General features: G+C 37.2%; 1 protein-coding gene across 2 annotated transcripts in view; it reads left to right on the top strand.

Moving 5' to 3' along the window:
• The window catches only part of MDFIC (MyoD family inhibitor domain containing), a 53,818-nt gene that overhangs the window by 11,476 nt on the left and 26,292 nt on the right, over window positions 1-16,050 (top strand). For both annotated transcript variants that reach the window (XM_060777678.2, XM_060777677.2), the window contains exon 3: window positions 5,798-5,929. In XM_060777678.2, the coding sequence (XP_060633661.2) occupies window positions 5,798-5,929 (132 nt within the window). The remainder of the gene's footprint in view (window positions 1-5,797; window positions 5,930-16,050) is intronic.

The following is a 16,050-nucleotide window of genomic DNA, read 5'->3' as shown; positions in this document are numbered from 1 at the left end:
AGTCATCGCTTGGGTTAGTGTTCAGGTTTATTTGTTTATTTATTGAATGCATAAATTGTGCTATATTCAAGCATTTGGAGCACAAGGGATTAAAGCAAACAAGTATAAAAAGTTACAATTAAAAAAGAAACCACATGAATCCTGGAAAACAGTCTTTTTGAGTTTCTCCATTTGTGGGAGCTCCTAGATCAGGGGTGTCAAACTCATTTTCATCGAGGGCCACAACAGCCTTATGGTTGCCTTCAAAGGGTCAGAATCTATATACAACGGGGCAACTATAATTATTTTACATAGTAGTTAATGCCCTTTCGTTTTTACCCAGTTAGAGTCCTTAAACTGGGTAAAAACAAAAGAGCATTGAATGACAACTCCTATCACTTGAATGTCCACCATGCGGACTGGGGATAACCCTGGTTTGTAGCAAATTAATTTGTTAGTGCATTTATTCCACACCTTCTTGGAAGGCGTGGGATAAATGCACCACTTCTGAGTCTGGACTGCAGAATACTGCAGTCCAGACACTTTTCCCACAGTTTACCAGGCTAAATACCCAACCCCTCCCCCCAAGCCCCTAGATCCCTTTAAAAAAGTAATAGAAACTTACGTGACCTCCATTAGAAGTCCCGCGAGCTCTCCTGCCACTTAGAAATGACATGCCAGGATAGTGGGGGAGGGGGAGGGAGGAAAATCATTCCCTCCCCCCCCACTCTGCCACATAATTTCTATGAGCCGGGAGAGCTTGCTGGGGCTTCTACTAGAGAGCACATACGTTTTTCTTAGTTTTCTAAGGGGTCTGGGAGCTTGAGGGGAGGGAGGGTGGGCATTCTCTCGGGCATGTTTTCTGGGGTGGGTGTGGACAGGCCCCTGGGAAAATCTGCATTTTTCAGACGCCGGTTCTCCCAGGATTAGGGCCTGTCTGGATCCGGCCTTAGAGTAGGACATTATACCCACTAATCTTGGATCTCAAATCCCACTATCCTGACTAAACAGAACAAACTGCAGCCTTTCAGCTGTTACTGTATCACAACACCCATCAGCTCTAGTCATGATGTTTAATGATGAGGAATACAAGAATTGCAGTCCAATATCTGGAGGGCCACATAAAATTACATGGTGGGCCAGAATTGTTGCACAGATCTTGAAACTGTTCATGCAGGGGGATGTGTTATGAAACTGTTATGAAATTGTTCAAGCAATGGATGTATAATGATGTCCGTAAGCAGTAAGAAGTGTATCTCCTGGGTGCAGGCGAAACTCTTCCAGGGGCTCCATTTTAATAGGATTCAGCCTCTCCATTGTGTACTGCTCTAAAATTTCCAATATGGAATATTCTGTAGTGACTTCTGTCTGATTCAGAATAGTTTATATTGATTTTCTGTCCAACCACAATGGAATCAAAACTCATTTCCGTTTGGACTTATTTAGAGAACTAGAAAAAAACAATTACAGTAATGCAATTGAGGTTTAGGTTTTCTTTTAAGCTAGTATTTTGGCTTCTTAACACCATCAGCATATTCCCACAGTTGATCCCATAATGCTAATGTGTTACATTTGTGACCCTTTGATTACTCCAATTCCTTGTTTAGGATATCTAACAAGGCATGAATTGAAAGAACTCTAGAAGGCATACCCATATTTTTTTCTCTTGTTTTTTAAATTAAGTTTTCATGAGTAATTTTTTCTAATGAACTTAGAACTCAATAAAGTAAATTGTCAGTGGTATGATGAAATTTGATGGAATAAGAGAGGAAATGCAATATGGAACCTTGATTTTCAGGGGTGTTTTTTTGTGTGTGAGAGAACTGGCTGTCTGCAAGGATGTTGCCCAGGGAATGCCTGGATATTTTTGATGTTTTATCATTCTTGTGGGAGGCTTCTCTCATGTCCCTGCATGGGGAGCTGGAGCTGACAGACGGAGCTCATCCACACTCATCCTGGATTTGAACCTCAGAGCTGTCAGTCTTCAGTCTTGCCAACACAAGCATTTACCCATTGCATATATATATATATATATATATATATATATATATATATATATATATACATACACACACACACACACACACACACACACACACACCAGATAAGCTTTGGACAGTGAGTTTTTTTCTGACTCAAGGACTTCAGTTTTGGCTTAGTTCTTAGTAATCAATACTACTAAAAACCAGAGTTTCACAAATGTCATTTTCCAGCATTCTGTATCATCCTTTTCTGGTGAAGTTATTTGGTTTCATGATATGACTAATAGAATTTTTTACTTATTTGCATGCCCTGCTGTTGAGCAAGTTACTCACATTTAAATATTACTGTTTGGAGCAGTGACTAATACTTTCTGGCAGTTCTGTTGTGCAATTATCTGATGTTAAACTGCTCATCTTGATTCTAACACAGTTGTGATTTTATTAGTATCATCTAAGAAATTGCAAAATTTCTGGAAGATCTTCAGTGATTAAAGTTCCAAAACACAGTTCTCTCTTCATTTCTAATGTGCATAACTTCAGTTAACATCACGAATGCTCATCTGTCAATCAGATATATATCTTTTCCTCAGAAATCAACATCTAAATTACTGTGCCTTCTGACTTTGACTTAAGCCCTCTTAATCTATTTAGTCTACCTTTTTAGTCTTTGATACTTTTCCATTTAGGACCTGTAGCCTTGTGAAGCAACATGAGCAAGTGGGACAGAGTCAAAACTTTCCACAGGATCCAGAAAGGCAAGCAGTTGTGCAGTTAAAAAAAGTCTGAGCAGCTGCTCTTGGTCTGTCCAAGAATTCTCTGGTGCAATTCATGGCTCTTTCATGCACACACACAGTTTACATAAATCGGACTCACATGTTTAAGGATTCGGCTGCTAAAGTATCTGAAACATCCTTACTAAATCTGGATATTTATGCAAATTCTGGTAATACTTTTTCTTTAGTTAGGTTTGCCTACTTTAGACTAGGTAGTTTAGGTGGTTATATATCTCCAAAAGTCGTGGTTACAATCTAAAAAGTTGTCCATGTCCATGTGTAATGAAGGAGAAACATGGTCATGAGATAAGTTTGTAAAATTAGTTACATAAATATGACAGTAGGTTTTGGTACTTGGAATGTTTTTATGCATAAATGCAAATATTATGTTATATGTCTCTAGTGAGAATCAGTGAGAAGATGGTACAATTCATTTTGCAAATTCATTGTAATTTAGTCAGACAGGCATATTTTGGGTAGAAAGTGTACATAACCTTAGTTTTGATTTAGAAAAAAAAAACAGAATTTGATGAAATTACGTAGTACAAAGAAGGAATGTCTGGACCATTGGTCAAATACAACCTGGGGTAACTTCACATAGCCTCTCCAATTCCTATACACTGATTAGGCTTCAGAAAATACTTCCATGGCATATTTGCATGGAGTATGAGAGAAGATTGCATTGGGGAGGTTAGTAGTAATTGTTCATGTGTGCTAAAGTTTCTGCAAGAAATATTTCCCACTGCTTGGCCAAAAAAATTGGGATAAGATTCAACGGTGAGTTTTTCTTCAAGCCTTATTACTGTGTGACTGAGAGTCTTGATGTGTGTTTGTTCATGCAAGAAGAACTCTGCTGGATGGGGTTAATGTATAAATACAATTTTGCTTGTTCCAAGATTGTGTATAAATGGATGGCGTTCTGAAACCTTTTATTGTTGTCAATATTTTCATGACCCCATCATTGAGATAAGGGGATCTCCATTTGTGGTCAGGCCCACAGTTTAAGAAGCAGTGGTATGGAGAAGCCTATATTGGAGGCTATATGACTGGCTTTCTGTATCTACAGATTCTGCATCCACAGATTCCATAATTCGCAGTGTGTGTGTATGTGTGTGTGTGCTCTAATCAAATCTTGATTTGACCATTTTATAGAAGGGACCCTATCACAATGCCATTGTATATTATGAGTCTGAAATAACCATTGATTTTTGGTATCCATGGGGGAGTTCTTGGAACCATATCCCATTGGATACCACTATGTATAGCTGCTATGACAAATAGCCAGTTATAGTTTTAATCTGTATTTCTAATCTCCTGTAAATCAGTACAAGATAGTAGCCACTACTACAATTATATATGCTAAGGTGTATCTATATGCATATAAGAAAAAGGGTTGGCATGTACTCCTAACATGTGACCCACAAGGGAATGCAGCGCTTTGACAAGGTTATTTATTTATTTATATACCACTTTTCTCAATCCTTGGGGGGGTCTCAAATCAGTTCACAGCAAGTAAATGGCAAAATTCAATGCCTCACAAAGTAAAAAATACAACAGTTAACTAAAATAGCATATAACAAAAATTAAAACCAGAAAACTATAAGCATCAAACATAAACAGCATAAAACGTAAAATATTCTACATTGCACTGATCTCGAAGTTGTCTTCATCTCACTCCCCAAATGTTTGTTTAAAAAGCCACATTTTAAATAGCTTCCTGAATGTCAGGAGCGAGGGCGCCAATCTGATCTCATTGAGGAGGGAGTTCCACAACTGAGGAGCCACCACCAAGAAGGCTCTGCCTCTAGTTCCCAGCAGTCATGCCTGCAAGGGCGGTAGGACTGAGAGCAGGACCTCCTCAGCCAATCTTAATGCTCTAACTGGTTCATAAAGGGAGATACATTTAGATAGGTAAGATGGACCAGAACCTTTTAGGGATTTAGAGACCAAAGCCAGCACTTTGAATTGTGCTCGGTAGCAGACCAGCAGCCAGTGGAGATGGCTCAACAGGGGGGTTTTGTGTTCTCTGTGAGTTGTTCCAGTTAGAAACCTGACTGCTGCCTGTTGGACTACTTGAAGCTTCTGAACAGTCTTCAAAGGCAACCCCACCTAAAGCGTGCTGCAATAGTCTATTTAAGATATAACAAGAGCATGGACCACAGTGGTCAAGTCTGACTTCCCAAGGACGGGCGCAGCTGGCACACAAGTTTTAATTATGCAAATGCTCCCTTGGCCACCGCCAAGAGCTGGGGTTCCACACTCAACTATGAGTCCAGGAGAACTCCCAAGTTGCAAGCCTGTGTTTTTAGGGGGAGTGTAACCTGTCCAATACAGACTGTAACTCTATACCCTGCGTGGCCTTGTGACTGACTAGGAGTGCATCTGTCTTGTCTGGACTCAAGGTTGCTGATTTCTGCATTATGGTCTTGAATCTACAAGAAGTTGCCACATAAAAGGATCTTGAAATTGAGATATCTAAGTGATATAGTGATTTGCTATCATTTTGACTTCAACAATGTATTTCAAAGGGAGTGTACTGCGGTTCTGAAGCATGAGAAAGTTGAAAATGTTTTTATTGCTGTCCAAGAGTGTTTTCTTAGATGTATAACTCAATATAGAAAGAAGATGGAAAAGAAAACCATTTTCTTAATATCATACAATATTTTCTAACAATCTAAAAATTGGGAGATTGCTGTTAGGGTTATTTTTGTTAATTAAAAATCTCTTGGCTAATACTTCTTGCACCTTTAATGGCATGTGGCGACTACAATCAACAATTGTGGGAATTTTCCAGTGATAAAATATCTTGGAAACAAATGAGTGAATCTTTATTGGATCAAATCCAAAGCATAAACTAAGTTATGCAAGATTTTGAAGCTTCGCTGGCTTATTTGAAAGCTTGCGTAATATATTTTATGTATTGGAGTTGGTCCAGTAATAGTATCGCTTCACATGGATTTGGGATTTTGTTGTATTTTGCTGCGTGGCCAAGACAGCTATCCCTGAATATATTTTCTACCCCTAGTGTAAATGTTTTTATTGTTAATCTTTGTTGTTCTTTAGAACATTGTGATGGTGACAGAACAGCTGCAGGAGAGCGAGACATAACAGAGTCTTCAAATAAGCAAAGCATGCAAGCCAATACACAAAACCAGCCTGTTATGGGAAATTGCACTGGTGGTGATCTCATTAGAAGTAAGTATTTTCAGAACAAATCCTACTGTTTATATGTGCTTTTTAGTCCAGTCTGGGCACAGATTGTTGATGTAGATAAATCTCTCAGATGCATTAGTGAAGTATCATAATGTCAGTCAAAGGAATTTCTTTCCAGAGATATTAATGTTAGTATTCACTATCCAAAAGCAGAACCCATGATAAGAGCGAGTATGTGACTTCAAGTTGCCTGCTGATTATGACTACTGTATGAGGGCTTTCTTGGGGTTCATCTACACCACTTTAATTGCCATGGCTCAATGCTATAGAGTAATAGGAGACGTAGCTAAACAAAGTATTTAGACTTCTCTGCTGAATAGTGTTGGTGCTCTTATGTCAAAGCAAAACCTGGGCTGAGTGACAGCTCTTAACTCAAACACTCAAGTTGGGATGCTCTTAAGTTGAGGTGTCACTGTATAGGTTTGGACACAAAGAAGCATAATACAAATGCTTTAAACAGAAACAGGTTTGTAGGGTGATTTTGTAACAGTTCTCAAGTACTCTTTCTTAGCACAAATGGGAAACAGGATATTTGTGTGTTTCGTTTCAGTTTTCTCATATTGATGAAATTTTGGTAGGATGAACGCTCTAGGGTGTAGTGATTGTGCTCCTGATCTTTCTTTAATTGCCGACTATCTGGTAGTTTATTTTTGAAGCTTTGTGTCTGTGAAGTTTTTGAGCCCTTTTTATACTGATGAACAGCAATAACTATTATTTTTTTAATTCTCAGAGATGTCTCATGATCATGGCATTATGTTTCCACATAGTCGTATGTGGAAGACAAAATTGTCAGACTTCCTTTTATACTGTAGGGCCTCCCTAAGTTCCTCTTCTGCCTAAGAAGCCTGGTTTTAATTATTCTTGTGGATTAACTACGCAGACCAGAGTTCACTTCCTTTTTCACCCATCTAAGTATAATTCATATATTGTTTGATTTCAAAAGTCATGCAATTGGCTAATATAGACTCAACTGGATAATTAGAATAGGAATACTTTTTATTCACAGCAAGCCTGTGTGATTTCCATAAATATAACACTGGCCAACACACAAAGGTTAGGCCTGTTTCTGGATATATTTGACATGTGGATTCCAAAAATGGTACCAATTTTCCCTAATCGGCTCTAGTTTTTAAGATACAAACATATGCTTTATACGAGCCTTCATCTGCTGGCCCATAAAAAATCATGAACTAGAGCTGATGCAGTCTATCCAATGCAATTTTCTGAATTAGTGCCCTAAATAACACCAGGAAAAGGCCTAAAAAGCAAGACACCAAGACACACACACACACACACACATATTGTTTGGGCTATTTAGAGCTCACAATTTTTCTTTGCCAATGTTATGTCTTGGAGGGCCCTATCAGACTGATATCTTAGATCTGCTGTTTAAGACAACCATTTCTTGGGGTTTTTTCTATGTTTTTCTCTCCCTATTTGCAGTATAAGATTAATAATGTATCTATACATTATTATAACCTGTTAAGCATACTCACAGTCCCACTTTACCCCATTATCAATAGATCTTATCTGTGTTTGCGTTATGGTTTGTTGACTGTAATAAAGACATTATTGAATCAATCTTACCTGTGGTTTAATATGTGTTATGGAATTCAGTTTATAAAGAAAAGTCTATAATAAATAAATAAATAAGAACATATAAACAAAGTACATTTCTGTGAAATCATCTGCCTTAAAGCATTAGTGTTAAGATACTCTCACAAGACTTTCCTCTGTTTATCCTCTTTTCATTAAGGCCCCATCTACACTGCCATATAAAATCCAGATTCTCTGCTTTGCACTGGATTGTAGGGCATTGTAGACTTATAATTCAGTTCAAAGCAGATAATCTGGATTTTATATGGCAGTGTAGGTGGGACCAAAATCTGATGCGACTTACCTTCAGGATTGTATGTACAAGGTAAAACACATGAATTAATATAGATCTTTACTGACCTAAATTCACTTTGATTGCTTATATTTTTAAAAGGTTTTTTTCGATATGAAGATCTTAATGACTTACTTTTATTGTTTTGATTTTTTTAGGTTGTATTTTTATTCTCTGCTAGTATCATATCATTACCTGAGTCTTCTTGAAAATAGTTTTATACTTGCAAAATGATGCATATGTTTTTTGACAAATATAACAATATGAAATGGTCTTGTCACATGCTACATGCTTCCTTTACTAAGGGTGCATTTACAGTGTCAAATTAAAGCAGTTTGACATCTCTTTAATTGCTATGGATCAGTGCTGGGGAATCTTGGATTTATAGTTTGGTGAATCCCCTTTCTTACAGTTGTATAAAATCCACATTGAACTGGATTATATGTGGACTCGGATAATCCCGTTCAAAGCAGATATTGTGAATTGTTTGTATGGAAGGGCTCCAAGGCACCAGGACTCTTTTGCAGAGAAGGGTAAAGACCTTGTGGAACTATAACCCCTATAATTCCATAGCATTGAATCATGGCAGTTAAACTGGTGTCAAACGATATAAATTTGACATTGTATATGCACCCTTAGTTATATTAATTTACAGAGTTTCTTTGTTTCTCCTGCAGAAGAAAAATATTTTAGTATAAGAACCAAGACAAATGGAAGGAAGAGCTGCAAAGCTGAGCTTGGTTTGAGTATCTTTTATTGAAAATGCTTGGAACCAGAAGTATTTCAATTTTTTCATATTTAAAAATGCATTTATCGCATATAACACAAGATTCCTTGCAGATCATTGCTATTTCATTGATACCTTATACATATAGCCTGGAAGTAGTTGAATACAATACTTTACATTTTCTTTTGCTTGAAAGAAAGTTTCTGTAAATTTAACCATCAAACCTTTCCCATCTCACTTACCCATGTGGACAATTTTAGATTTTGGAGCATTTTAGACTTTAGAATTTCAGATATAGCATTCTCAACCTGTAATAGAACAGAATAGACCCATGTTCAGTTTCAGCACGTGTCATGATGTGTGTTCGGATTGAAATCCTGAATATAAAGCAATTTTACTTGGTGCACAGAATTTGCTCTGTTGGTAAGACACAGCTGGACTTCAATACAATATTTTTTATAGCTGAGAATTAAAACTAGTCTTTCAGTTCACTAACTCTATTTTACCAGTGATGTTTAGGGCGTTTTAAGTTGGGAAGGCTGGATTCTGCTGTGAAGTTCTTTGGTAACATGGGCTTCTGTATTTGGCTTGCAAATAAATGGGAGTATTCACAAAAGTACAGTGAATAGAGGAAATAGTCATGTGTAAAAACATCCTGTGTGAATCAGAGACAGGATTAGAATGGTGCTTATACTATTTCATGTGGCACATATTTTTCCTAAATCATCCTAATGATCTGCTAAATATACACTGGAGCTTCTCAAATAAATACAAACACCGTAGTATTGCACAGAAAATTGAGTCTCTTAAAAGGAGGCATCATTGGTTTGGAACTCACAGCATTTTTCTAAATTCAAAAATTTATATAAAGGTGACATGCAACTGAATAATCCTTTCTATGTTAACTTACATATAAGATTCATTCTAATTTTGTTAAGAACTTTGTTTTCTACTTACTGCTACATTTTCTTTTTGCAAATGCGCTTTATCTGCAAATATTGTTTGCTGTAACAAACTATAAAACTTCTCAGATGTTTATTGCATTTTAATGACACGATGTTATAGAATCCGATTGATAATAATAATAATAATAATAATAATACTTTATTTATATACCATCCTATCTCCCTAAGGGACTGCAAAATATCCACAAGTAGAATTATCATGGTGGCCAAAGATGTGCTATAGTTGCCAGTCAGAAGACCACAGTGTTTACTTGGCTCCACTTTTTTTGTTAATGCATGGCATTTCTCTTACTCTATGTTACTATCACTTGACTGTCTCTACTGACGTGAAAAAAATTCCATAATCTATTGAAGTCAATAAAATGTTTCAAGGAGCTTACAAGAGGCAACAGTCAGCAAAAACAATTTTAAACCATTTTTAAATTTTCTTGGTCCACTGTAGATAAGCATCTACTGGACCTATCACCCCTTCATAAGCAGAGATCCATTTCAGTCTCTTACCTGGTTTCTTCCATTGCTATTTGTTTTCTCCCCCTCTTCGTGATACCCCATTCTAGCCTCACAACTGTTCTTTCTTCAACATATACCAATTGCCCCATAAGGGCAGTCCATGCTTTCCGTTCCTATTTACCGAGTCACTTATCACACAACAATGTTATACTACAATTGCATGATGACTTTATTTTACAACATCTTGGCTTTTCAGTATCATACTGCTGTTGGGCTATTTAGAAATTCTTTTCCTACTTAAATGATCTGTTACAGATTCCTCTCCTGCCATGAGTTTGTAGTCACTTTGGGTGTGAATGTCTTATTCTACACCATTGCCATATTGTGATCATAGTAGCTGTGGCTTCATTAGTCCTCCGTTCAGTTGTCTTGGAAGATATCCTTCCATTAAAAGTTGGGGGTTGGTCTGGGAGGAACTTAAGTTCCCAATAGTTTTGAGGAAAACCAACTCATCCTCTTGCATGATCATCTTTTTTTAAAAAACAAAACAAAAAAACAACAACATTGTTTTATTTTTATTTTTTTTAAAAAATAAAGGGAATATCACAATAGTTATCTAATCCAATTCTACAGATTAATGTAGAAACCACACATTAAGGAAAAGTTTTAAGAGTAAATTACATATTGTCTACATTGCACAAATACATGCACTAGCAGAACTAGTTTAGTATTGGTTCGCGGAAAATTATAGAACAAAAGATGGAAATTACACGTTATGTATTTTTCTTCCCAATTCAAGTGGGGATAGTTCCATAATAATATCATTATGTAATTGTGTAGTTGAGGCTTCCTTTTTTTCAACAACAACAACAAACCAAGCATGGAATAGGGGATGAAACAAACTACATTGCAAAAGCCAACATAGGAATTGGGTTGCTGTGAGTTTTTTGGGCTGCATGGCCATATTCCACCAGCATTCTCTCTTCATGTTTCACCTGCATCTGTGGCAAACATCCTCAGAAGTTCTGAAGCTGAGCGTGGCGATATAGCCCAAAAAACTCACAGCAATCCAGTGATTCTGGCCATGAAAGCCTTTGAAAATACATTGAACATGGGAATTAATACCACTGAAATGCGGATGCTGTGAAAGAGTATATTGCCATTCCAATTATAGGAGAAGCAGTTTTCAAGTGGAATGACCTGAAGCAACTAACTAGTGTTGCTGCCATCTTAGTTAGCATTTTGTTCCTTCAGGATCTCTATTTTGCTTTTTTGGAAGCCCTACATGTTGACACATAATATGAAAATAGGCTTTAATTATTGTCCAGTACTTGGCTTTTTTGTTCTGTGCCTAAAAGATAGAATTCTTGATTTGCCCAGGGCCAATATCTGGATGCAATGTAGATGTTGAAAACACGGCTTTGTTTGAGACATATTATAATGTTAGAAACTGGGTGTGGCTGACAGATGCTGCGTTCTGCTTTTCTGGAGAATATCTATCAATCAACCAATGTATAAAATAATTCATATTAGAAGCAGTGCTTACACGTTCTTGTTCTCTCACAGTTGCCATTTTAACATTAGTTCACTAGCGGTTAGTTTAAATGAAAGTACTGTTTATCTGATTTCATGTTTTGAGTGCAGTTGATTTTTTTAGATGAAGGAATTCTAGTTGTAGATCGGGTTCTGAAGACTACTGATGTAGATATACTGTTGTCATCAAATATTCCATCCATGTTCTCCAAGCTGCAAAACATGACAAACTCAACATATGTGTAGTCATTTCGGTATAAATCTGGACATCTGTATAACTCTTTTAAGACAAGAGATTTTTTTTTTCAACAAGGAAGTTCTTCCATTCTATTGTCACCACTCACATTTTGAGAATGTTTAAATTTTGTAATTTGCTTGGGATTTTAGAGCATTTTTCCTTGGCTCCACCAAGATTTTATTGACAAATTCAGATTGCAAGTTAATTCTGCATACTTTGTTCAGTATTTTCTAGCAATAAGCAATATAAGTAGAAGGTGGCATAGTCATGGGAAATTCTAGTCTCTTATACACTTGTTCAGATTTAATCTTCCTGTTGCTCAAACAGAACTTCAGCTTTGTGATATTTAAGAAAACAAGACGCATCTCCCATATATTCAAACTGTCATGAATAATTGATTAATAATAATCCAGTTCTCAAGATTAAATAGCCTATTATATGCAGAAGTTTTATAGACAGAAAGGTCACTGCCATCCATCACTTCAGCCTCAAATTTATCCTCTTCTTCACTAAACGTCCACCTGGTTCTTTATGGAAAGGGATATTTTCATCCATATGAGGATAAACTTGTGTTAGATATATTTTACCATCTTATAAGCTTTATATGGAGGAGAAGAATGAATTTAGTTGAGTGGCCTTACAAAGCCCTCTCCCATAGTATTTGGGAATCTGGTGGCTGTTTTACAGTGCCTTCATCCAAACCCTGAAATCTGATTTTAAATAGGTCACCCTCAACTAATTAACTTTTCAAAAGATGTTGGTCCTGTTCATTGAGATGATTCTGAGAATGATGTATGGGTAAGATTTGTGTTTGCTACTTTTCTTGTTTATGTGATTGAGATTTGCAATCCTATGTATAGTCTGGGAATAAGTTGTAATTAATATGTGGCTCAACATGCAAATAATTGCATTGCATACGCAGTCATGAGTCAGAAAAAATTAAGGTAATGACAGTGTCATCTTTCATCAAGACCAATTGTGTGTCAAGTTGAGCACATCTATACGGACTACTTTGGTCAGTTTGAAACAGGCATAGAAAGTAGGGATGTGCCAAACACCAGAAATCCATTCTGTATTCGTTCTGTTCTATTTTTGGGAAGATTCCAGGAGATTCTGAGGGGGGGTCGTTCGGATTCGTAATTCAATATCTGAAGTTTTATTTCTGGAAGAATCTTCCCAAAACAAAACCCGGGGGAGGGGAGGGGGGATTCAAAACGAAACAGAACAAAATTAAAATGGATTTCTGCCATTTCACACACACCCTAATAGAAAGAAACAGTGCTGTGTAGTTAATCACACTGGAAACCCTAGAAGATGGTCACACAAACTGGAGAGGCTAGTTTCAGACCAGTTCCAAGAGAGAATAATATTTTAACCCCTCCCCCCCCCCCCCCACACACACACACAAACACACACACTCAATAGACGGCACATATGCATATTAGCAGAGCACTTTCGGCATCCACACAGCAATTCATTTTCTGCAGAGGTGATTTCTTCATGCAATGTGGCTTACACAGGAGCACGTTGATCTATTTTAAGGGTTTTATTTCAAACCTTTCCCTGACTTTGCGTATCACAGTTTAGAGTTTTTAAAATGTGGTGCAGTGTGATTTTTAGTCACGCATAGTCTAACCATTGTGCACTGACGTTAGCTTGAAACTGCATCAAATTGTCAGTGTAGATGTGCCTTTAGAATAAGAAGTCTGCATTTTTATATTCTTTCCAGGTAAGCTGTAGCAAGGCGTCTATCTAATTTGAAAAAGAAGTCCACTAAATTAGCATTTCCTAGTTAACATGCATCCTTGTGGACCTCATCAAAAATAATGCTACATTTTTACGCTAAGATGGACATTTCAAGATCATTTGGGTGGTCATTCATTATAGTTTCCTTTTATTAGTAGTTGCATAACGTAAAAGAAGAAAGAATTCCCAACATTTCTCCTGAAAGAATACTGTAGAGTGAGCAGATGAGTTGATGTTGTAGTCGTCTGTAATTTTCTGTAGTAATGATATATTCAATTAGTCATATTTAGCATTTGAAATCCAAAATTAGCTACTTTGTCAAAACTGAAGGGCATAGTATGTACTTTTACTGCTCTTTTCTGCTTTAAAATTATACATTTCCAAAATGATCAGTACTTTGAAGAACACTAAAATATTTAAAATACATTATATGGTAATCTTTTTAAGTACCCACAGAGGTATACTTATCCTTTACTGTATGGTGATGCTGTACATATCAGAGATGTGTCTGAATGAAATAGATGTGCTGCAAACTTAAATTTGAGTAGTTTGCAGGCTGACCTTACATGGAAAATGTACAAGACTACAAGACCATTATGAGGGTACTTGTCCTTATCTGTCTGCATGCCATCCTCCAGCTAGAAACTGAAGCAGGTAGCTTCTTTCTTTTTTAAAGAATACATGGGTGCATAACTGACTTAAATCAGTTTACAGATTTAAAACTCATGTGGTTTAAATCTGTAAACCTGAAGTGGATAGTGTTTCACCAGAATAGGATCCCAGAACTACAGCAATTTCAGGATGTAAATCAACTAAAACCTCAAGGTTTTTTGAAACATTAGATCTGCTGAAATAAGCCTCTAGTATGACATGATATTCCTATGTCACATAAGTGTTAATATACGCACACACTGTCCCATTGCATCTCCAATATGGATGAATCCCAGAAAGTGGAATCCAACAATGAGAAGGACTCCAGAGAGGATTCCAGAGGTTCATTGAAAATGTGGTATTAATTCAGGATTGGAATCTAGTAGTTGTGGCTATATAGTGCCCATCATGGCTCCATATTGGGCCATAAGGCTTTTTCTCTTGCTGTGTTTGGCGCTTAGTTCAATACTTTTATAGTTAGATATGTTCGTTGTTGTTCATTCGTTCAGTCGCTTCCAACTCTTCGTGACCTCATGGACCATCCCACCACGCCAGAGCTCCCCGTTGGCCGTCTCCTCCCCCAGTTCCTTCAGAGTCAGGCCAGTCACTTCAAGGATACCATCCATCCATCTTGCCCTTGGTCAGCCCCTCTTCCTTTTTCCTTCCATTTTCCAACTCTTCGTGACCTCATGGACCATCCCACCACACCAGAACTCCCTGTTGGCCGTCTCCTCCCCCAGTTCCTTCAGAGTTAGGCCAGTCACTTCAAGGATACCATCCATCCATCTTGCCCTTGGTTAGCCCCTCTTCCTTTTTCCTTCCATTTTCCCCAGAATAATTGTCTTCTCTAAGCTTTCCTGTCTTCTCATGATGTGGCCAAAGTTCAAAGATATAAATATGTTACGTAAATTTTACATAGAGATCCTATATTTATTTATAGCAAAAGTATAATGGATCTTTTTAAACTGATCTGTAATTTGATTAGGGCATAAGATGTAATATTGTGGCTCTCATCAGCTCTGGCCAGCATATTCCATCCTATAAGTTCATGAGAGTTAAATCAACATCTATGGGATGCCCACCATCTGTATGCCTTAGTATGGAGTCTGCCTGTGTCTTGTGGAGATTCCTGTATATTTTTGTGTTGTCACTCCATGTAGAGAAGAATCAGTTGTTATGTATTGGAAATATATTTGTGCTATGCAATTTTTTGAAAAGTTAATATCCACTTTTAATGAACTGTCATCTTTTTTTAAGCAGCATGCATTTTGTTATGGTGTAGCAGTACTCCAGTTCTTCAAAATGTTGAAGATAAAGGAGAATGTTCTATAGATAATCCTTGTCAGTTCAGTAAATTTCACAAGACAAGGATTTCTGAGTACCCCATCCTCTGCTATATTGAAACTATGTGAGCATAATGATTTTATAGAGATTTATATCTTCCTCTATGAACTCAGAGGAGGATCAGAATTTTAACTTGCAAAGGGGGGGGGGGAATACAGCACGGATAATTTCATTCCATTATGGCAGTCTATAAGGCCTTCTCAGCAAATGTTCTGATAAAAAATTACAAGTTCAAAATCCCCCCCGCCCCCATCCTCAGTTTGGAAACCTGTAGATTTGCCACCCCTTCTTTTACTAGCAGGAATGCTGTGACTGATAGAGGACATTGAGAACACATGTCTGTGGGCTCTGGAAGCTTTTAAACAGAGGCTGGATGGCCATCTGTCAGGGGTGCTTTGAATGCAATATTCCTGCTTCTTGGCAGGGGGTTGGACTGAATGGCCCATGAGGTCTCTTCCAACTCTATGATTCTATGGTACCAAAAAGCTTGCACTAGACTTCCTTTTACTTTTTCAAAAATCCTTGTCTAATAATCCTTATTTTTTGTTGGGCAGACAAAGA

Source organism: Anolis sagrei, chromosome 5 (genome assembly GCF_037176765.1).
Source record: "Anolis sagrei isolate rAnoSag1 chromosome 5, rAnoSag1.mat, whole genome shotgun sequence".
Classification (NCBI taxonomy): domain Eukaryota; kingdom Metazoa; phylum Chordata; class Lepidosauria; order Squamata; family Dactyloidae; genus Anolis; species Anolis sagrei.
The sequence above is the reverse complement of the archived record's forward strand: the minus strand, read 5'-3'. Positions and strand labels throughout refer to the sequence as shown.